Raw genomic sequence first — 23,367 nt, forward strand, 5'->3', positions numbered from 1 at the left:
TTACTATACATATCGTTAAGTTTTTCCCACAATAAAGATTAAGTATTCAACAGGCATGTCTAGAATTAGATTAAAAAAAACATATTTTTGATCAAAAACCGTTGAACTAAGTCTACAAAACGCATGCCCTCGATCGATGTGGGCCGCAGAAAATTTATTTTCAAAGCAAGGTGGTCCGCGAACCTAAAAAGGTTGGAGAGCACTGTTTTAACCGACATCTCTATAACCAAAACTACACCTCAGAGTGTTGCAACCACCTACCTGAGCAGATCATACATTTTAGATGGGAAATTACTCACTATTAATTGAAATGTTGAGATCAATACGACAATGACAGCCAAAGATATCACACATTTTATTTCCGGGATGCAAAAACATCCATACAAATGCAAGACCCACCTGAGTAGATGGTCGTAAAAGTACGGGACGATAAATGAATAAAAAAAATATAAAAATACTTCAAACCTTTCTAAAATTTTGATTTTATCGATTGAAATAAATAACTTTACAGTAAGGTGAACCACTTCAGAACACATTTGTCAAATATTCTAACCAAATAAAACAGAAAAAATCGTTCTCTTTTACCCCTGGCATTGTGTGAATGTCAACGATGAAAGTCACGGCATTATCTAGTTCACCAAGTACGCAGAACTCCAACAGGACACGTAGAAATAGCTTTTCTCCCGAAGGCACTACGCTTGATTTCATCGGTACCGATATTACACGATTAGATATTAAATATTAATTTAGGAAAAAGTTTCGCTTGAAATATCTATTAAACACTGTCAACGCCAAAACCTGGATTTTCATCTCTCGCACTGCGTTAAGCAAGAACGTCGAACTCCATTGGCTCCATGATGGATGTCGCTCACGAATTCATTGCCAACACTGTCTTTTGCCGGTCGGTTTGGCGCACAGTAACGGCTTCGTACGTGTTCGTGAACTTTAACGCAATCCTCCAATGTGCTCTCGCTCCTCCCCTAACAAACCGCACTATCGACGGGCCAGTTTCGGGCACGTGACACTCCCAGTGACAACCGGTGAAATATTACAACCCACTCGACACTCTGCGCTGCTGAGTCAGCTGCTACCTTCGGGTAAGCGGAAGCGACCAAGCTTCATTGCATTCCCCACCCACTGCCGACCGGATGCTCACCAGCTCACACACAGATATATTTTTACACCCACCCACACAAGGTAGGGAGTAAATTAAATTAACTGTCAAAGTTTTTAAATGGTTGCATACATTCTGTTGGCTGGGGAAGCTTTTCTAGCAACGCAACGCAGTTTTATAGCTCGTACTGCAACTGCACGGAAAAGAGAGAGAGAGATAGGGTGTATCGGTGTGCAAGGGTTGTAGCTGGTGTGCTGCTGAAAGTGCAATTGAATCCAATTCGGAAAATGGCACACCAAACGAAGGGATGACGTCGGTGGCGATAGCAATTTTAGCACATGGCACCCTAAACCTGCTGTAGTTGGTGAAATTTCCTGTCGTCTGCTAACCGTGTGGCAGCCCTTATTGGTCCCTCCTCATCGTGCGAACCACTTTTCGACAGTCTGCTTCAGTTGACAGCACATTTCCTCACGCCTAGATTGGGGAAAGGGAAATCGTTACTTTGTCAAGGCGATAGTTGGTGGGAGGCTTCATTTACACTAGCGTAAGGTTGTAGTAATGTCTGAAAATGCGAGCACAATGGATGTGAATTGCAATATACATGAACAGGCTATTTGATTTTGAAGCACTGAGGATGTGTTTGATCTTGGTAAATTGTACCTAATATAAAGCTTTCTACAAGCCGTAACAGTATGCTAAAGGCCGAATAAGTTTACTTTATCTACTAACTCTTATATTGCAGAGGTATGTTAGCTTTCGCGTACATTACTGTACATAATTTTTCAACACTTGCATTACTTAAAGTTTAAAGATTTAAGTTGATGCATCAGTCTCTGAGGAATTCAATCGATAGTTCTTAGGTTAACGAAATGTTAACAATATTTAGTTTACAATGTGAGGATTTTATGAAGAATATTTCTAATTTCATATAAAGATCAGTTGTTCTTCAGTATACTTTTACTCAAGTAATGTATTAAGGCAGGAGTACATTGTCCGTACTCGCTAGTGTAATTTCGATTTTCACTAGCGCATCTGGTGGCGACAGACAGAAGCATTTTGCCTAACAATTTGGAGCCACTTCATAAAATTATGTTTTTTTTCATGTTGTTTTCTTAGAATGGGTTGGAAAAGCTTTGTATGTTTTAGATAAATATGTTGTGCAAGTATTTTAGCAATTTTCGCATCAAGAAACGGTGAAAAAACTACTTAAATTTGAGATCCCGCACAACCATTCCGTCGATGGCCAAAAACGCTTCCACCAGCTGCCGCCAGATGTGCTAGTGAAAATCTAAATTACACTAGCGAGTACGGACAATGTACCCCGGCTTTTAAATAACTCCAATGGATTATTTTAAAACATCCAAAAGACTTCAACAAACATCGTTTAAGAAAAGAAAAACCAAACATTTTGTCCAAATTTCCTTAACTACTGTTGCATCCTCTTGGTTTAAGACGATAAATAATTCCAACATCAACAAAAAACACAACATAACTACACTGTCTAACATCGCTTTGCTATGAAAACCACAACGAAATGAGCATTGCAGTTCCCCCCCCCCCTGAAGCACTTGCTAAACACCAGCCAGCCCGAGCGTAAACGAAGGCGAACACTGTTTGGTGCAAAACTTTCAAGCCACCACCAATTCGATGCAGTTTGTGGTTGCGGTATCGCTGCTACTAAAAGTTGTCGAAAATTACTCTCTCCCTCTGTACCGCTACACGTGCAAACAACACAAACTAAACACACTGCCCAGCCGACTTGCTGGTGCTGCTGCTGCTGCTGCAAGGCAATCGACTGCTGTGCGTGCCGGCAAATGCAAGGGCAGAAGCACCCAGAACATCATCCGATAATTTCCGGTGGTTACGGATTTTCGGCGGTAATTAAGGCAAATGTTACTTCACACTCCCAAGTGCACGTACAGCAACACAACACAAAGATACCCTCTAATGAACCACCAACAGCAACGGATGACTATTGCATTCAATGACGGACCGGGCTCTGGATAAATATTGTTCCATCATTAAATATTCGTTGCGAGCGAAAAACCACAGCAGGAAACCACCAGCACGGTTGTGGTATGCCCGGAAGAAAGTACAGCTGCTGCTCCTATTGGGGCAATGATTTTCATTAGCCCAGTAAGAGCAGTATGAATAAAAAAAAGAAAACAACAACGCCTGCTCCACGCTGTGTGCAACCGAGTGCGCGAGACCTGCTCGATCGATCGGCACAAATGTACAACCGTTCTGTGTGACATCGAATAAATGCCGCCTAATTTATGGCCGCCCAGTTACCGGACCGGGTTCACATTGTGGCATGCCGCAGCAAGTCGCCAAAACCGTATCAACACGGTAACACGGTTGCCTTCGAACGCGGCCCAACAAACGGGCGACTCTTCAGCTTCTCGACCGCGGTAAGCCCTTTTGGCATGGGTTGGCCATTGCGAAACACAACGCTTACACAGCAGCAACGAGCGGCCAGGAAGGGAGCGGCGCCAACGGGGAAAAAACAAATCGTCACAGTTGTAGCCCACTCGAGGCACTCGATTTTGCGTAAAGCATCGGCGACCGTGTCTAATTTATTAACCGTATCATGTTCCTACCGAATCACGGCACCGGAAAATGCCACCCACCTCCCCCCCGACCGTGTTGCTTGCGATGGGGTTGAATCGAAACATGTTTTCAGTGGCAGCTTGGCAACGGCTCGGCAGCTGTCATCATAAATTGTTTCATAAGTCCGACCCGCGTGCGCCCGCGACATTTGGGGCAGGATGTGTTTCGTTTTCTTCGATTTAGTCAAGCGTATCCCTTGCGCTTTGGGGCTTTGTCTTTGCGCGGGTGATTACATAAATTTCCAGCATCGCCCAGCAAGCGCGGGAATCAGTTGATAATTTGACAAGCTATTCCAGTGTGTACCATTGCGTGATGTGTTCGGTTCAGTGGCCAAAATGACACTGTTGGAAGCAGTTGATCAGAAGGTCAAGTGTACAGCGTAGAAAGAAGGGGAAATTTCTAGGAATGGTCAGTGAGAATGGAATCAGAGGAATAATAATATTGTCCGAGATTGCTCTTGTGGTTAATTATCGCACAAAACAGTTTATTATGTACAGAACAAGCTACTAATTATCCTTATTCTTTTGATGTCTTATCCTTATGATTTATTGCTATTTATTCTTTAGTGAGTTAACAAAATGGAATGGCTCAGTCAACCAATAAATGCAAACAAAATTACAATTACTACTCTTCGGAGAATAGGATACGTGTGTTTAATTACTCTTGTTCTATTTGGCGTAACGTCCTAAGCGGACATGCCGGCCTATACAGCCTTTCGTACTTATTCAGTACCACGCAGCGAGTTAGTTAAGGTGGTCTCTAGGCTTGAACCTATGAATGCAGTTTCTCTTTCAGGAAATGTTGGAGTTTAGAGGCCTTACCTTGATAAGGCGGACATAACTTACCTTTTTGAATGATAAGTCAATAGATGTCGATAGATAAGTTCTATATATCAGATATGCTACAAAGAGTTCCTCCCCATTCTTCAAAAACAGGTTTGAGCGAGATGTAAGTATACTACAGTAATGTTTGGTTAAGTTTTCATTCCCTAATTCAACAACTAGTTATTTAATGCATAATTCGATCAAATGGTGCCAAATCAAATGTCCAACCTGCTGTTTACAAAACACTTCTTTCCGTGGTCTACGCACATAGTATCAACAAATAAACAAAACATCTTGCAATCCTACTTCATGTTATTACGTTACGTTCCCTTGGACGCGCGCGGGCTCTAAACGGTTTTTGATTCATTTTTTTTATTTTCTTTTTTATCACATCATCATCAAGGATGACAAATGGATTTCATAACTTACTTAACATAAGACAAAGATACATTACATAGCACATAATATATTACTTATAAGACTTGTTTAACACAAACAGCACATCTGCGTTTAAACACAACTACCATGCTCGTATCTTTTATTGTTCGCGACATTCTGTCATACAATAGCAGCCCTTTGAAATATAAAGAGTTCCTTGAATGATGTGTCTTGGCAGTCCTGGTGCGCTCGATCTACGTGTACTATAACAATGTACATCTGATGCCCGCACTATACGTTCTCTTAAGTATTGTTATAGACTTCCCCAACGGTTTTTTGGTCAATTTTGATTATGTTGGGGGGAGTTGTTGGATAAAAAATTCGCTATACACCATGGATTGAAACGATCTCACCCGCTCATGAACTTGTAGGGTGAGAATGAAACCCTACATGCATCCTACATGGGGGGGAAAGCTGCAAAAAGGTTGCAAACCACTGGACTGCCCTGTACAAAACGATGTACCAGTGTATGTAAAACAACACGCTGTTTCGCAGACATCCACTGAAGGATTTCTAACATAACCTGAGAGTCTAATGTTCCAATCTCAAAACTATCGGCATTACTTGATTTTGTGACATGTAAAATAAATATTTAATAGACCAATTGTTTGGTGTAAATTTGTTAACGGACATATGCAAAACAAAAAATTAGACCTATAATTAATGGTTTCGGAATAATGTTTATAAAATTTTAAATATGTATGCTAGATTACGCCTTTGTGGCCAATGTGGCACTCACATGAAATTACATTCCAGTATGCATTAAAATATGTTTGCTCATATATTAGTTAAGTAACCAGCAATAACCACGAGCTGTATCGCATATCTACGGATGGTTTTGATGTTACGATTGTCTGCAATGAACGCGAACTCATTAGAATCACGCTGTGAGTGTGCAGAGTCAATCTGTAGACTGCGCTCAATTGATCAAACATCCCCACGTAAATGTTTTTTTTATTATATTCTGTTCAATTTATTTATATTTAATGCCTATCATGAGTGTCAATAGTATTAATCGTTATTTTAAGTCATCCTAGCACCATTGTTGACATTATTTTTTATATTATATTCATCCCTTTTGTCCACCCATCAAACCCGTGATCAAAGAGAATAAAAGAAGGGAAAATAACTAATACCATTAAAGCCACGCAAACATTAAAATTGGACGTCCCAGCAGTGTGCACCCGTGCACCAATTAGCCCGCAGCTGAGGGCGATTTTTCCTAAATTGGATGTTAAAACATTAATTGCACCTCGCAAAAGATTAACAACAATTTCACAGCACTGCCACTCCGATGAAACGGCCACCGATTGAGAGAGGCAAGTGGGTGGTAGGTAGAAGCTTAAGCTAACCCACGCAGGGCCATGGCAGAAAATGGTAAAGAGTGCAAAATAAATAGACCACCACCTACGCCTAAACACAGTGCGCATACACACACAAACACCCCCAACAGAGCAAGTGTGGCTGGAAAACGCACAGCACGCAATCATGAAAAACCCCCATCCGTCCCCGACCACCGGGGGGTCGGTCGTATATCAAACGCAACCCGGCGCACAAAACCCGGCGGATGGGGCTGATTTTGGGGCGGAAAGAAAAATCTCACACGTTCTGCAAATAAACAAACTAATTAAAACCATATTGTCACTCGCAAAGCAGGGTACCACTTTTCCGGCGCCGGCCCATTTTCAATTCCACCGCACCACCCTGCTGCCGGGCACGGGAACGGAGCGAATAATGGGAGGTCGGATGCAATAAAATTCTCTCGCCTTAAATTATACCAATTCTAACCTACACTCTGTCACTGATGGGGCGGGGGGTAGGGGGGCGCTGATGCTATCGGCCTTTTTTTTTTTCTTTACGACTGTCATTTTAAGCGGCAGTTTGCAGCAACCGCTCACCATATTGGATGCCACCACCCTTTCAGCCGGCCTAAACAAGCCTTTCGCGTGGCGGGGGAGACATGGTTGGGCAGACCCGGGCAGAAGCACGGGACGACCTAATTTTAAACACCTTCTAGCCGAAAATAAACCAAAAACGCTAAAAGCTGAGTGAGGGTGGAGGACGCATGAGAGCTTTTTTTTGCCCATCCAGCTGCCTGCATCCAGCGCTTGGAAAAGCGATATTGAAAGTGTGCTCCCGGCGGAAAAGCACACTCATTCGTTACGAGGTCATGAAAAATGGGGTTCACCTCTGTTTGTCACCAGCGGCGCTTGCCATTGGAGCGTAAAGTTTTATGCTCAAACCGGCACACACACACACACACACGAACTCAAATTTCGCTCTCAGCCCTCCGATCCTCACCATTCGTCATGCCGACCGGTGTGTGTGTCACGGGGTAATTAATGCCACTCAACACGTTGCCGGTATAAATCTCACGAGAGAATTTACGTCGCCTGCTGCGTTCAGTAGACCGGCCGTGTCGCCGTGCTGAGGGAGCGTGTTGGTCTTGGAATAGCCATACCATAAGAGGCTAAACTGGCGAGTGCATTGGAGAGAGTTGTGTGGAGTGGGCTTTTGGTGCTTTGCGGAACAGGTTCTGGTCCAGGTGCCTGGCCGTGCTTTATATCCTTTTTAAACATTCGGGACGGCGAGAGCGCGTTAAAGCATATTTTCGCTATCGGTTTATTGGCAGGGGCAGGGATTTGTTGGCTATATCTTTTATGTTTGCTAATAAAACAAAAGCATGCAATATTTGCTCGTATAACCATCTGCTAACTGTTGCGCTTCGGACAGTTGAGAAAGTGTAGATGGAAAATTCTTATAATGTAAAGCAGAAAACATGAATTAAGAACAGATTTCTGAAGTGCAGCATTTCGTGCCAATGATCACTGTAATACGAATGACCTCTGTTTATAGCGCTTTAAGAAATCAAGTGGATCTGAACATGATTTGCTAAACATGGGCCTTCCTAAAAATTACGTATATTGCATTGCATCTCACACAAAAACGAGGAGTGCTGCTTACATAAACAACAATAGTTTTATATCAGAGTAAACACACTTTCCAACATAAAATGGTATCCCTCTGCAACGAGGTAAGTTGTTGCCCCTTTGGCAAATGCTCTGGGTCACTCCATAGGCTGTGCACTGTAAAGCTGCTCGTACGAGACTTTGTCACGTGCCTTTCAAAACCGACAGATTTATTGGAGTCGCTTCAGTGATAAGTAGATGATGAAAAATAAGTACCTTTTCAAGAGACCACGCAGCCCAACCAACAGCGGAAGTGGATTTACGAATAAATTTGAGCAATAGAAAAATAACAACAAAACCATCAACTGGTGCATGAAATTAACTGGGTTGTTGCGACGTGCCTACGGCACAAAGGCGTATCAAAGCTCGCCGATAAACCGATTTCACTATTCAATATAATCGGCAGGCGCTGAAACGGTATTAATAACCATGGTTTTATGGTTTGTCCTTCGCCGAGTTTCGATTGTTCCGAAACTGCGTTACCTCGTGCATACGTCAGAGCCTCGTGCTCGATTACCGACCCGTTGAATTATGGACCTAAAAATGCGGATCCATTTGTAAACCGTTAAATGACCCGGAAGCAAACGCGCAAGGGTGTGAGTTTTGCGGCAAGACACAAAACCACCGATCTGAAGTGCGATGTGCGGTTGCTTAGCTAATATGGTTCCATCGAAGGGGCACTAATGCGCAGTGCAAGCGGAAGAATCGTAGCATGATTTTTGCTGCCTACCGAGTTTCAAAGCACTAGATGGTTAATTGTTCGTGTTTTGAAAGGAATTTCCAGGAAGCCGTGAGGTTTATCCAAGAATAGAGAGCAAAATTGGCAATCAGTACATAGTGGTGCTATCAGAACGTCGTAAACCCTTTGTTTTTTTTAATAGCTTAATTTTATCTTTTTATAACCTTGAACGTGGCAGTACAAAAACTTGAGTTTTGACAACAAGTGTCTCTAGAATAAATAAAATTTAACTATTTTCATTGATTTATTGTAATAACTCAAGGATATTGCATCAGAATTTATCACATTTATCATAAAACACAAGGCGAAAAGTTCCACTTCAGAATTCACACGTATCATTCAAACGTTTCATACAGAGAAAGGTGTTGAATTTTAATAATTAACACCAACGAACCGTCGTTTTCTTCTTTAAACCCTCCAGCTCCCTTGCGCCAGGCCGCTCCTGCAGCCAAATCCGCACTGCACTGAACAATCACTACATCCAAAATCACAGCTCAATTTGCCGTCCCTGGCGCTATTTCAAAACCTTCATCGCTTCGATATCATCTTCCATCGTGCACACTACTTCCCTTTTCCATCCCCCCACCAGACTAGCCATCGCTCCCGTAAGAAACGCCATTATGCCCCCGAAATGAAAGCACTCAAATCCCGCGTGCGCTCCAACACCTACGACGGGTAATCTGATTAAAATTCATGATGGCTTAGATTACACGTGGTACATCATAAAAATTGCACACCCAGCCCGCACCCACCCACCCTTCACCCCGTTCAATTTGCCATCGTTACCAAACGCTCCGAGAAGCTTGGTTATGTGTGTGTGTGTGTGGGAGGGGGGGGGGGAATAAAACGACCATTTCCTTTGCCCAAACATTGCTGGGAATGTATGTGGGTATTTGTGTGAATGTGTGATCTATATGGGTGTGTGTGCGTGTGCTTATTTCAATGGAACAGGAATAGTGCTTGTGGGACAAAGTGAAGCGGAATGGAAGGAAAGCCAACAATACACACCATCTATTCGTCCCATTTCTCCCACGCACCAACGGTACCAATCCTCCCACAAGCGGGCAGGAAAAATTACTCGACCTCGAAAAACTACCGCTCAGCTCCTGCTCATATATCACGTTAATAACCTCATAAAAAGTGAACCAAATAACTTATCAGCAAAACTATGCCGCCTTGTGTTTCGTTCTCTCGCATTCGCTCTCTCTCTCTCTCTATCGCTCTTTCTTGCTACGGCACTGCCAGAGCAATCCTTTAATCCTTTTCCTTTTTTCCTTCGCCCATGCCTTTCCGTTGCCAGCTGCGAGGCGAGAATTGAGCCGCTGACGAAAAGCTTCGAAGAGCTTGCCCCGTTTTGCTTCCCACCAGCCGGGCCGCTGTGTGGACGTAATGGTTGGATTTTTCACCGTTCGTACGAATCCAATTTGGCGAGCGGCATGATGATGAGCCCCGGAGCATTTTCGAGGATGGTGAAAGGTTTGCCCGAAAATTGCCTGCAAACGAGAACGCGGACCAAAGACGTCCGACAACGTTGAAAAGTCAAAGCCCAAGCTTTCTTCCCAATCCTCAACCCTCTCTCCGTCGAACCGAAAAAAGGTAGGGTGTTGCAAAATTTAGTTCATTAAATCCATTTAATGGCATTTTAAATCGCCCATTACCGGTGGAGGTTGTGGTGAAATTGAAAGAAAATCAACCTCCAACCGGAGGTGCAGGAGGGACTGATTGTGCCTGTGCCGGTTGGATCCGTTTCGAGCCGGGTAAGTGGGTCGCGGGAAGGACGTTCTCGTCCCGGTGCATCAATACAAATTTCCCTGTGACCGAAACGTGCCCTCACCATCACCAGCCACTGGTGATAGCTTTCACACGCCGACGATCCTTCGCCTGATAGTGGGGTTTGCTGAAAAAGAAGCAAAAAAAGAAACGCGCTTTGAAAAGCTCATCGACATTAAAATGTGCCCCAGAACCCCCCGTTTCCGGGAACGGGGCGGGCGGGAGCGTGCAAAATGATAAAATCCACCTCCCCAAACCAATGCCGCGTCATGCCGAAATTTAAAAAGCAAACGGATGCGCACGGAATGGCCAATCCGAAAGAAAGGGGGTGTGCTGAATGGTGACGATTATCACACCGCTCGGTGGCTCAACCACATTCAGCTTTTTCGAGAGGTTTGCAATTTCCCGCCAGTTTTTCTATACGGCAGCGGAAACTATCCGGCACAGGATCTGATTGCACCGCTCGGAGGGAGTTTTCCTTTTTTATCACACACAAAAAGCATACCCTTTCGGGAACCCTTTTCCATTCCGACTGAAACGGTCAGGTGAGATGGCGATAACTCGTTCGCGCGGAAAAGTGGGTAAAGAAAGGCGCGCGCACACACACACACAGTTGAAATGGCAGTGCAAACCAGCGGGCCGCCCAAAGGTGCATCCGCGGCCGAGATGATGGCGCAGCGGCAACGCGGTGCCAAATTTTTAATGAGATAAAACGGTTACTCCTTTGGGCTAGGCAGCTACATTTGGGGTAGCTACTAGGCAGCGAACGGATAAAGAATGAAGGGTGCGGATGCCGTTTAGGCGGTGTTGGTCGTTGGATTATTGGATACGAGTGACGTAGCATCGTTTTTTTTGCAGATAACGTGATGTTGATGAGGGTTTAAGTGACGAGCTATGCCATGCCGGCTGGAATGTTGACTTCCTTTTCTTTGTATGAATTGTGGATGAATGTGGGTAAAATGCTTCCTCAAATCTGCACTCAATGGAGTACTTTCAAAGGGCCCGGAAGCTTTGTATTATTGTATTAAACATTTTGTTTAATATTAAAACAGTAAATCTTGAATTACAGCGTGTAAAAATGGATAATTAATCATTAAAATCATTTCAAAGTTGTTGTGAGATGTAAGAATTAAGTACAAAAGAAGTAAGAGTGTTTTATACACGATTATTGAGAGTTCTGTAGTTGAACAGTTGATTAACAGTTTATAATTTGAAAGAGGTCCCTCGGCAGACAAGCAACCATTACAATTTTGAAAACTTCTGGATCAAATTCCAATTTAAAACTGTTTTAAACTCTCCTTCTTCTATGGTTAATCTGTCCACAACGCTTTACTTACTCATATGGCACAAAGCTAAAGCAATCACCAGCATAGCAAGCGTCTGCTGCTTTACTGTGCTGCTTGCGTTCTCCTTACAATCTAAGCACCTATGGAAGCCCATCACCATCCACTTCCTCTTGTAGCTCGCCCGCTCTCTCTGGCCCTCAAGAATGGTCCGTAATAATGGTAAAATAAATACTGCTCGTACCGTGCAGAGGAAATCGCCCGCACTCGGCAAACACTACCCCTCCGTGTGCCTCGAACTCAATCACACCGCTCTCTGGAAGAACCACTACACAAATACGATCACACGCAAACACACACACGTATGGGGAGCGTTTTGGACGACATTTCCATTTCCTGTCGCGGTGCCGGCTCGCAAGGGTGGAAAATGCTATTTTTCTAGGAGGTAAAACCTGCGAAGCGCTGCACCGCGCATGGTACATCCAACAGAGCGGGCAAGGCCAAAAGCAATCTCATCACACGCACACACACACACATACACACTTGAATTGCGTGGCACACTTCAGCCGTCATCCATCACGTACGCCGCACGGTTTGACATCGTTACTGAAATGGAGCCCTCCGAGATTTGTCGAACCCCAAGATATGACGGATGTTGGTGTCCTTCGGTCGAGGCGTCCTCTAGCATCCACTTTTTCCTTCCTGCCGGGTTTACCTGCACTTCCTGCGTACGTCACCAGAGGGGCATTAGCTCCTAAACGTAGATCTCTCTTTCGTATTCTCTTTCGTGCGCTCTCTCTCTCTCTCTCGCTCTCTCTCTCACTCTCTTTGATACACTCATTGGCAGCAAACGTATCTATCATAATGATAATATTTCTCTTGCTTTCTATCCCTGCGGGAATTTTGGTACCGCGCTCCCAAGGGGAGCGTTGAAAGGATGTCCGTCGGCGCTACTTAGAATGCTTCGTGACGGTAACGGCATTCGTCCGTTCGACGAACCTTTTCACAAACCAGCTCGAACGCCACACGGACAAAACCACGTCTTGTCTCATGGTGGTATCTATGTGGATTTATTGCTCCTATTCGAACCAAGATACCACGTCACGGTTTTGCATGACAGGAAGGTGGTCATTTTGAACTTTTAGAACCAAACGAAAGTTGACATTTAGATTTAGAGCGGTCAATTTGGTTCAAATTATCATATTCATGTATTAAAATGAAATATATTTTGTAAAATGTTTAGCTAAAATTCAGCAAAGACTATCACTTTTTTTAGTATTTGCTATAAATTATAGACTAGATACAAAATCATTAAGATAACATTAACGAATAAACACAAAGCTATTTATCCGGCGCTACAACCCGTTTTGCGCCTAAATCTAAGGTAAATAAAATACAGTCGTTTTTGCCAGTAAGGCATCAATTTTTGATAGCGTGTCACAATGTTTGCCTCTAAGGCATCCATTTTTGTCTCTAAGGCTTCAATTGAAGACTGTAAATCAATTACTTAATTTACAAAATTTGACGTAATGTCTGATAATGAGTGCTCTAAAATTATTGAGTGAACGTTAAGTTCCGTATGTTTAAAATATAACCATAGTTATGCCTATTTTCGAAGTTTTAATTGAGCGAAAAAAGTCAAAAATTGGAGCCTAAGGAGCGAAAATTGATGCACTCCCTCAAAAATGGATGCCTTAGCGACACAATTTGGTAGCAACGACTGTCATTGGTTCATTATTATACAGATATTGCCCAATATTCACGGTATTTCAGTCAAATTATAGCTATCCTTCGTATGGTTTTGCTGGAAGTAGTAGGTTTTGGCCACTAAATTAATTATTTGATCTGACTCTAACTAAAGATTACAATTGTGTATCCTTTAAAATGTTTGTAAAATCCTACCAAAAGAAAATTTTTTTTGCAATAGACATTTGATGTATCAAATCCGTATAAATTGCTCGAAAGACTGTCAAATTAATAACATTGAACGCGCATATCGTGGTATACCTGTATACGAAACTACTCCCTTCTTAATTTTGAACGTACAGTCAGAACAAATTGTGTTTGAATAAAACATTTAACCTCATTATTATCAACTAAACAATTCTGATTCAGAATAGCTTAATGATTAATGTTTTAAATAAAACTCGCTGGATTTAGAACGAAAAATACGTTTTTGCAATCAACAAAACATAATCAACAATCCCAATGCGCTTTAGACAGTAACGTTCTCTTCGAGCAACAAAAGCGACAATCCTTTCTTGAAAATGCCAGTTTAATTTCTCCCTTGTGACAAGCCGAACCGTTGGGAAAGCGATTTCCTGGTACAAAAAGAAAGCATTTACATTGTTTAATAAAATTAATTTCGCGTTAAAGACAATTCCAACGAAAATTATTACAACTTATTATAAAGTTTCAAAAGCGACCTCAACGTTTGAAACAGCAGCCACGATGTATGCGAACATTTCGCATCTATAAAGCTACATTGTGAATAATGTGCACAGTACAAAACAACGTGTTCGTTACGCGTGTTCACAATGGTCCGAGACCGACCGGTCACGTCCAGGCTTTGCCTTCGTGGGTTTGATGAGTTCCGATGGATTAGAGTGCCGTTTCTTCTTCTGTTGCCATGTCCCCAATGGCACTGAAAGTATCACTTCCGACCATTTTTGAAAGTCTTTTCGAAACCGCGCGGGCTCCACCTGCTGCTGGCTCTGCCCGCTAGTGGGGCTCGTTACCGTGCATCACTTGGCGTAATTATTCCATTCCATGAACCAAAGTAAGTGCCGTGCTGCAATCATCTCATCTTTCAAGTCGGAGGAAGCCAGTGCATCCCCCGTGCTTCTAATGACGAAGCTGTTGTGGCTCGTGAAAAACGGGCCGGTGTATGCTACTTTTTTCCACTTTATGTGTGTATGTGTGTGAGTGTGTGTGGTACAAATAATAACAAAAATGCGAGCGCACGGGCATGATTATATGGTGGACCGCAAGGCATACATTGTTGTCGTTTTTCCGCTATTCAAGATCCATCAACAAAAGCAAAGGGAAGCGGTCTCCTTTAGACAGAAGCGAAAAAGAAAACAATTCCACGGGAAAGGGGAAGGTTGGAAAACGGACGAAGAAAGAAAAAGCGTAGCGGGGGGAGTTAGGAGGAGGGAATAAAAATTTTCCGGTGAATTTGAAAATGTTGAAATAGAAAAATGGAGCTCCCCAACTCCCCAAAAGAGCTGGAGCTGATGTGGATGAGCAGCAAATGTGGGCCATCCGGACACCCGGGCGTCCTGATTATCGTGAACCGTGCCGTTCGTGGGGGAAATGCTTACCCCAGCGGTGGGTTTCATGCAGGAGACAGGGTACGGGAGACGCACTTTTGTAGCATGTTATTCATCATCACACACAGCCACAGCAAAGCAAAACACGTTCCTGCTTTGCAGCAGTCGCCCGCAAGAAACTGCCCCGAAGGAAAGCTACACACACACATGGGAACAATGGCGCACAATGAGGTTACTATCTTCCATGCACATATATAGACACACACACACACACACACTCGAAGGACGGTGACGTGCAGTGGCAGTTTTGTAGTCGGCGATTGTTGCTGTCGGTTGCTGCAGCGTGCACAACAGAAGCCGTTTTTCCGAGTTTTTCAACTCCAGGCCCTGTTGATTTTTCCCCCGGGGATGGAACCTCCCTTCGGGTGTGTGTGTGTGTTTGGGGCTGGGAATGAGAGTTTACGTTCCCACACAATGCTTTGCGTCGTCTTGTTTTGTGTTGGACGGCAGGCGCGCCACGCAATCCCTGCTCCGCCCAATGAATTCCAATGAAGTTTGAGCGGTGAGACGGGATGGGAGCAGATGAATGGTTTGCCATCGCGTTTCGCTGGTCTTGAAGCACATCAATGTCGACGCCGCTCGGTCTCCGTACCGATCCCAGCAACCACAAGCGTCGTTTGCAAACGTGCAGCTTTGCTCCGAAAACCTATTGTTCTTGCTGCTGCGCACTCACAGGGAAGAGACAGTGTGTGCGAGAGCGTGAGAGAGAAAGAGAGAGAGAGGAGGGTGGAAAAATGCTTTAAAAAACCGCCATCCCCCGAACACTCCCACGAGAGACCCGGGGACAGAACGGAAGCACTAGTTGGCCCGTGTGGTACGAGTCCATTCCCAGCTGCTACTGCTTCTACTGCTGTTGCTGCAGGTTCACGTTCGTTTGCATCAGTGGAGCTCCCAACCGAGCTGGCGCAAACAGTGGACCGAGCGAGCCGGAAAAATAATGAAAGATCCGCCCGAATCGCGCGATCGCAACCGGCAAACCGGGCGCAACATAATGAAGCATCAACAAAGCTGACATTGTTTTGCCGCTGCACGGGCAAAAACACGGCTCACCGGGGGGAAGTCCCCTTGTGCGTTCAATCAATTCGTGTGCATCGAACCCCAATCGGCAAAACGGGGACAAACGGGGGCCAAAGCTGTAGTAGAAGACACAGCCAAACGCCGAGTTTTGTGGGTGGGAAAAGGCTAAAAAAAGCCACCAGTTGTGAGATCCGGTGTGAGAAGATAAATCGATTCAGCAACGGATGCAACCTGCTCCTGGGGACGACGGTACAGCAGTATTGTTGCATTGCTTCTCCCCGGAGTGTATTTCAGCCGGGGGTAAAAGGATTGCTCCTGAAGCCCTACATTTTATCACACACAATCGCACAATCACACACACACACACACACACACACACACACACACACACACAAACGTAGCCATATACAGCGACTGGGAAGATGGATACCGGTAGCCGATTCTTTTGTAACTTTTTGCGCACAAACATTATAAGCAGTACGGTAAAGTCAACCAGCTGCTGCCGCTGTTGCTGCGAGACGAAACAATGCATCGTGCGCCGCTCGGCAACAATGGAACGCTGTAGTGGAAAATAATGTTTAATGCACGCTTTTGTACGGCCAGCGGGAATGGTGATGGCCGGAGTGGCAAGTGTCAGCAGCAAAGGGGTTTTGCACATTGGCTTTCTTATTATGGGCACGTAACAAATCCCATTTGTTGTGCTGTGAATGCGCAACCGAAAACGCGCTGACAGCGAAACCGTGGCTGCATGATTCATCACGCCAGCCCAGCCAGCCAGCCAGCCAGCCCGTGTGTCCGCTGGGAGAGATGAACCTTTGTTGAGGTGCCATCGCGCTGTGAATGGATTGTGCCCGTTGATTGTTTCGCACTAATTTATGTGTACAGCTGATAACGGTGGTCCATTGTGCTGCTACTTTTGTTGTAATGTAAAAAATAAATTGTCAAAAAACACTTAAATATGCCGAGGGTCATATCACAGGGTTGTTTGCTCATAAAGGCATTTTTTAAACAATTTATTAGATTGTGTACAATAATTTAATTTTTATTTTATTTTGTTGACATAAATAACTTATTGGGCGTTATATCCATACTTTCCAGTGAGTGTTGACTTTTCGATAATAAGATACCTTTCACGAGGATAATGAGCTGAACCACGGAGCTTTTACAACGAGATTGACGCAATGCATGTCATTCATATTATTCCATTCGGGTCATCCGAATTTTGTTCAGGTTTTGTTGAACAACTAATGAATCATACTGAAATCTCATTCTACTTGCTTTCGGAGCCGGCTGCAGTCGTCCGAAGTCGTAAGGAGTCATCTGTAATCGAAATCGTCCAGAGTCGGAGTCGTCCCGAGGCCGAGACGGACTCATCAGGAGTCGGAGTTCGCCGGGGTCGTTTAGTATCGGGACTGGATATTGAAAGTGCAAGAATGCTGTCGCAAAGCGTTGCTATCGTCTCTAGGCTCTATTCTTAAAAACAACAACGCTTTGCTTACTAAGTGCACGCGCAAAGCGAAAGACGAAACAAAACTAAAGAAATAAAATTCCACCTCCAGCCCAAAACTGACTGACTTCGCGAAACTCCAACTTCAGCCGGCTTCGAATTAAGGCTGATGCTGGTCACATCCGGATGAATCCGGCTTCAGATGACTACGTCTCCGGCCGTCTCCGTCTCCAGCCGACTCCGAATCCGGGCGGAGCTAGTAATTCCGATTTTGTCAGAATTAGACTAACTAAAACCGAAGTCGGAGCGGAGTCGTTCACTCCAGAGTTCACTTGTTCAAATGTCTTATAGATTATGTGCAATGCTGGTTATCCTTTGTATCTATTTTCACACCAATCAGCCGTAGATAATTTTATTGTCGTACGAATTCCCGACTGTATCACGGGACCGCCCTTGAAATGTCCCTACATTTGATGAATCTTCATATATCAGGTTCATATAGCTTTCATAAAAAACAGTATTTTACATATTTTTCAAATGACATTTTTTATTAATAAATGTGTTTGGATAGCTCTTATTCAATCCACGTCTTTATTGCTAGTGCATTCTTTTACAAATTGCAATCCTTGTCGGAGTTCCTTTCTACACAATTTATTCTCGAGTTCATTTCTAGATTCTATCAACTCTCCAAATACTCTTCAGCCCAACTCTGCAAGATTACGCTTAACACGTTGTCTTAAACAATGTTGCATTTTCTTCACACATCAAACATTTTCTGCAAATGCTACGCTGCTGCTGACTCTTCTTCACAACAGTTTACTAAAGATACTCCAACCAAACATAGCATCGTTAAAGAGCTTACCAACAGGATGATAGGATTACCATGTCAATTATTATTATCAATACCAGTATCCATTGCTTCAGCACTAAGAAGGCTTAGCAACCACAAAAAACTCCCCTTGAAATCCGAAACTCATAAAATATCGATGCAAGTTGATAATGAAATAACTTCAACATCATTGCTCCATTCCAAATAATTATTTATTGAAAACGAAACACACCTTCCTAGACGAAAGATTAAAAACAACTGAGTCATTTCAACACTCCTATGTTTACTTGTTCTTTGTACAAGTGGTATCGAAAAAAATGTGTACCCCCATTGCAAAGCAAAAGGTAACACGTCCCAATAGAGAGCACCAGAAATGTAAACATCTGCATAAATAATGCATTAAAATATTTGACTTACAAGTCAATCTGCTTCGGCTCCTTGGGCTGTTTAGCTGAACTCCAGGAAAAGTTAGCACAACTTACTTCTCGCTTCGCAACATTTCTCTCGAAACATTTCTACCCTCGCTGCGAAAAGCAAACACACAGGTAACCGTTGTCCGGGTCCGGGTTGTCCGAATCGGTTCCCTTGTGTGTTCACTGTTTCAAAGGAAGCCAGCAAATCAATAGCCATCTACAGAGTGCGTACATTCCTGGAAGCTTTAAACGGCTACACCGGGCACTGCACAGATATTGGTCATTGGTTGGCAAGATTTCGGCCAGAAATCGGAGGGTCATTTGGCGGGGTGGGACAGTAAGTTGGTTTATTCATCCAGAAGGTGACCATCAAGCTCTTGCTCAAAGGTCAAAGGGAGCGGGCATACACGCTCGCACACAAACCGCAAACAACCGTTGCATAGGTCGTGCATAGGTGTGTGTGTGTGTGTTGTGGACTTGTGGTGAGAGATCTTGCGTACAACGCCTGATTAGCTTACCTTTGCTGGCAGGAACAGGCAGGAACGACAGCTCGGGGATGATGCACTTCTTGCTAGAAGCGCACGATCGATCTCAATCCACCAACGCCGGTCGTCTTACTTGTGCTCGTGCCGGTTACGGTGTAAAAGCAAGTGGTTTTCAGTTTATGCAAATTTCTCATTTCAACAGAATTGCCCTTTTGCGACCTCATTTACCCTCTTGGTCGGGATGGGTGACTGTAGTTGTTGGAGAAGCATGCCAGCAGCAGCAGCACGGCCCACCGCCTGAGGTTGACGTAACGGCCATGACAAGCGCTATAAATACTAAATCACAGAACAATCTCCCGCACCGGGATGAGAGCTGCATTTAATAAATCATAATCCACAATCCAACCGTGCGCAACAGTCGCCAGTGACCACTGGCTCAGCATCAAACACCCGTAAGCTTTCACGTTCGTCGTGCGGTGTAAGTTTTCCAAATCACTTAGAATAATTACTTATTCCTAAATCCTTCGCTCCATCTGGCCGGGATGGCGAGCGTGCACTGTTTGAAATCCCTCCTGGAGGATACGATTGCTTCTAAAGATAGCAAACGGCCTGTGTCTTGCGTTTTGCTAAGCATACTAAGCCTCCGGGCCACGCTCTGACGACTTCTGGTGCAGTTGCCGATGCTGAGAAAACAGCGATGCCAGTCGTTTCCGGGCGGTTTTTAAGTCTATTATAAAAAGTGGTTAAAGATGGAGTTATTCTAAGCCTATCGAAAGAACCGTACCGGTTTGGAATATGTTAAGAGGATTGAATGAAATTACATTCCAACCTTGTTTCAACCCTATTCCCCTTGTGCAGTGCAGTTGAGCACGATCAACCAGCACTATCACACACACTACACACTATACACTACAGCCAGGATAGTCTGCCGCGATTGTCTAAGAAAAGGTAGCAGTTTTCTCCGGGCAAACTGATTGGATTAGAACATGCTCCGATCGTATTTCAATCACGTTTTCACATAAATTATGTTACCGTCACACAGCCTGGTTGCAGTGCAACCCGCCGTACCCCACGGGTGTGGGGCAATATGCATGATCACTTTCGGTGAAGTGTACCTTTCAGCACTAGGATACAACAGGCATGCTCTCGTGGGAAATGCAGCCGAAACGTCGGTCTCTCTTTGCCATCAAGCGAATCACAGGGCTTGAGAGCTATGGAATATGCTGGAAATGTATGCTATCATTTGGACCCGCATTACATGGTAAATCTTCTTGGAGTGCATCCCCGTTAACATGGTCCAACGTAGCCAAGAGAAAAAGAAAACAGACAAAACACTCCCCTTTCCAACGCTGAAAGCATGCATGCCAGGAAAAAGCTGCCTATCAGCTAACGGTACACAAATTTGTTATTGTTCTGTACTGCACACGCCAGTGCTACTGCAGTGCCGCATCGGCAACACTAATTCCCCAAACGGCAATGTAAGTTATACAGTATACCGCCAAGAGAAAACAAAAGTCCCTAGAAAATAATCTAAAGCCTCTTGCGATAAGGTTGCAGCCCTTTCCTCTCGAAACTACACGATTCTTAACATTACGGCAGGAGGTTTACATATTCCAACAAATTCCAACATGGCCGCAGTTTGCTTTGCTGTACAAAGTAATGCATACGATAGTATAATCCTGTATTTCTTTACTAAACAAACTCTTGTTCTCGTGAAGCAGGCCGTTATCATCATTCCCAAAAAAAAAGCTACGAACACGATTAAATGTACCCCTAGCATTTAATACATTCTACATGATTCCTTGTATTTCCATTCCACTGACGTCCCTTTTCTCTTTATCTTATTTTTCCAGGTTTCGACACCGACCGGGATCATTTCGCATTTCGTGAACCTGCAAGTGGTCGTCCCGGAAGCGTTCATACTCGGTTCCGGCGAGCTGCACGTGGATATGGGATCAACAATCAATTTAGTTTGCATAATTGAGAAGGTAAGTTCTGGAGCGTCCTGGTTTGTTACCGTACCGTTTGGTTATTTCATTACTACGGGAAGTTTACCAAAGTTTGAAAAGTTGCGATGAAATGTAAACGGCCACGCTGAATGAGATCTTCAAGCGAAAAAATATAAATGACTGTAAAACAACTCGATGCTGTTGAAGCGCTGTTGAATGTAAAACGAGAAATATAGCAGAACACATTACACAACAAATCCCGTCTCAAATTCTCTCCAGGCAAAGCAGACAACGGCGGGGCTTGTGTCTGCTTCTGGAGCGGTGGGATTTTGTTTGCATTTGCGTTTCCACAGCACAAGAACAACGTGGTCGGGAGGTTCATCTTCCTCATCGACAGTAAAAGAGGAGGGAAACGGGAGAATTTTATTCTTGTACAACTATTTTAATAAGATTACCATGCAAAGAGGCTCAGCATGCTCAAAGCATCCCGAAAAGTTCCTGTATTGCTGCCGAAAAACACGCGTGTCTATCTGCCCGAAAACCTTAGGCTCGTGTTCCACAACACAAGCTCTCGCCTAGCTGAGGGATGTTTTTTTACTTTTAATTTGCATCCAAAGCACCGATGACGCTCTGTAGCGTCATCTTTTGGGAGCCATTAAGCTGCCCAGCCGAAATAAAAAGCATTTCAGGAGGCGAGAGCGACGAAATTTGTTATTCCCTGCACACACACACACACAGCTCAGTAAAAGCGTGCATTTTTCTGTTCCGAAACAAATACACACCTGTTCTGTTGGCAGTTAAGCTCTCTTTAACCTACCATAACCCTTTCCCGTTTGGTATGCAGTTTGGGTTGGCATTTCACACGTCGAAAGGAGAAAAAAGGGTCTCACAGGACAGGATATTCACAGTAAGGAAACATTCCTTTGCTTGGGGAGGTGACTCAAGGTTATGGGCATTTCACATGCAAAAGAATTCAATCGATGGTGCGTGAAATCTTTGAGCAATTTTAACTAACACATTTCTGTGGTACGTACACAGTACCAGCTGGAAGTAATGAAATGTAACCATAGTCTTGCGAAACATGCGCCACAACTTTGTAGGGCAATGATGGTGTATGAATAGCGTTACATTGGTTTGAGCGTTGTCACTCTTTTCAACCTTTTATTGACTGGCTGCAATATTTTACCTTGCAATGCATTTTCCGGCAGTCACCATCAATTTCATTTCATTGCCTTCTTGCTTCACTGCACGGTGTCGTGTCGTCCTGGGGCAGATAAAGGCTCTAGACACCGCCGGATAATACATAGCCGCACACGGGATTGTCATCGTCCGCACAAGGCAACTAACCCCTGCAGGAATGGTCGATAAAAGTATGTGCAATTGCGGAACGATGCTCGGTCTCTTAAAGTTTTTTTTCTACCACCTTTTAACCCCGTTTGCTAGAAGCTTTCATAACAAAGAACAACTGTTATATTTTTTTCTTCTACCTGCGCGCAAAAGTGTCAAAGGCTTTGAATTTTTTCAACCCATTTTCTTTTCTTTTCGTTTTGCACGGTTATCTTGCCTACCGTTCGTTCCCTCCAGGGCAAAACAATGAACTGCAGTCATTGAGTGGCACAGCAGGAAGAGGGAATTCAAAAAGATTATCCAAAAGCTTGCTGCTTCGCGCAAAAGCACTTCTCCTTTGCTCGGGTTGTTCATTATTGTGCAGTGAATTGAGTGATAAAAGCGATAATTGATGATTCCGTACCGAATAGGATCTGAGGCGAGCAAGCGAAGGCACGGTCCGTGTGGATTTCGAACGGTCAGTTTAGTGAAACGCTCGAATGGTTGGAAATTTATTACCAGTTCATCGCGTCTGCAGAAGATGGCGAGGTAACGGAAGCTGCTCACTTTCTCTGCGGACTCAATGTCTCGATTTTCTTGGGTGCGCTTTTGTTTCATCCCAAATTCTGGTGGCTAACCGTGCGTTAAAAGGTTGCCGTTATCTTCCAGTTTATGAAATATGGATTTTCTGTTGATACTTTGCTGCCGGGATGAAGTACAAAAGGGTAGCTGCTTGACTAGTTGGGACTTTGTGAAGGTGTGTATTGGATTTTCAAAAGCATAGTTTATCGTTTAAAAGAAGATTAAAATACCGACCTTTAT

The 23,367-nt window shown here is 44.0% G+C and overlaps 1 protein-coding gene across 4 annotated transcripts in view; it reads left to right on the forward strand.

Annotated features, from left to right (window-relative positions):
- LOC120905514 (zwei Ig domain protein zig-8) overlaps positions 1-23,367 on the forward strand; it is a 205,548-nt gene that overhangs the window by 143,543 nt on the left and 38,638 nt on the right. For all 4 annotated transcript variants that reach the window (XM_040316383.1, XM_040316366.1, XM_040316392.1 and 1 more), the window contains one exon: positions 21,124-21,258. In XM_040316383.1, coding sequence (XP_040172317.1) covers positions 21,124-21,258 — 135 coding nt within the window. The remainder of the gene's footprint in view (positions 1-21,123; positions 21,259-23,367) is intronic.

Source organism: Anopheles arabiensis, chromosome 2 (genome assembly GCF_016920715.1).
Source record: "Anopheles arabiensis isolate DONGOLA chromosome 2, AaraD3, whole genome shotgun sequence".
Taxonomy (NCBI): domain Eukaryota; kingdom Metazoa; phylum Arthropoda; class Insecta; order Diptera; family Culicidae; genus Anopheles; species Anopheles arabiensis.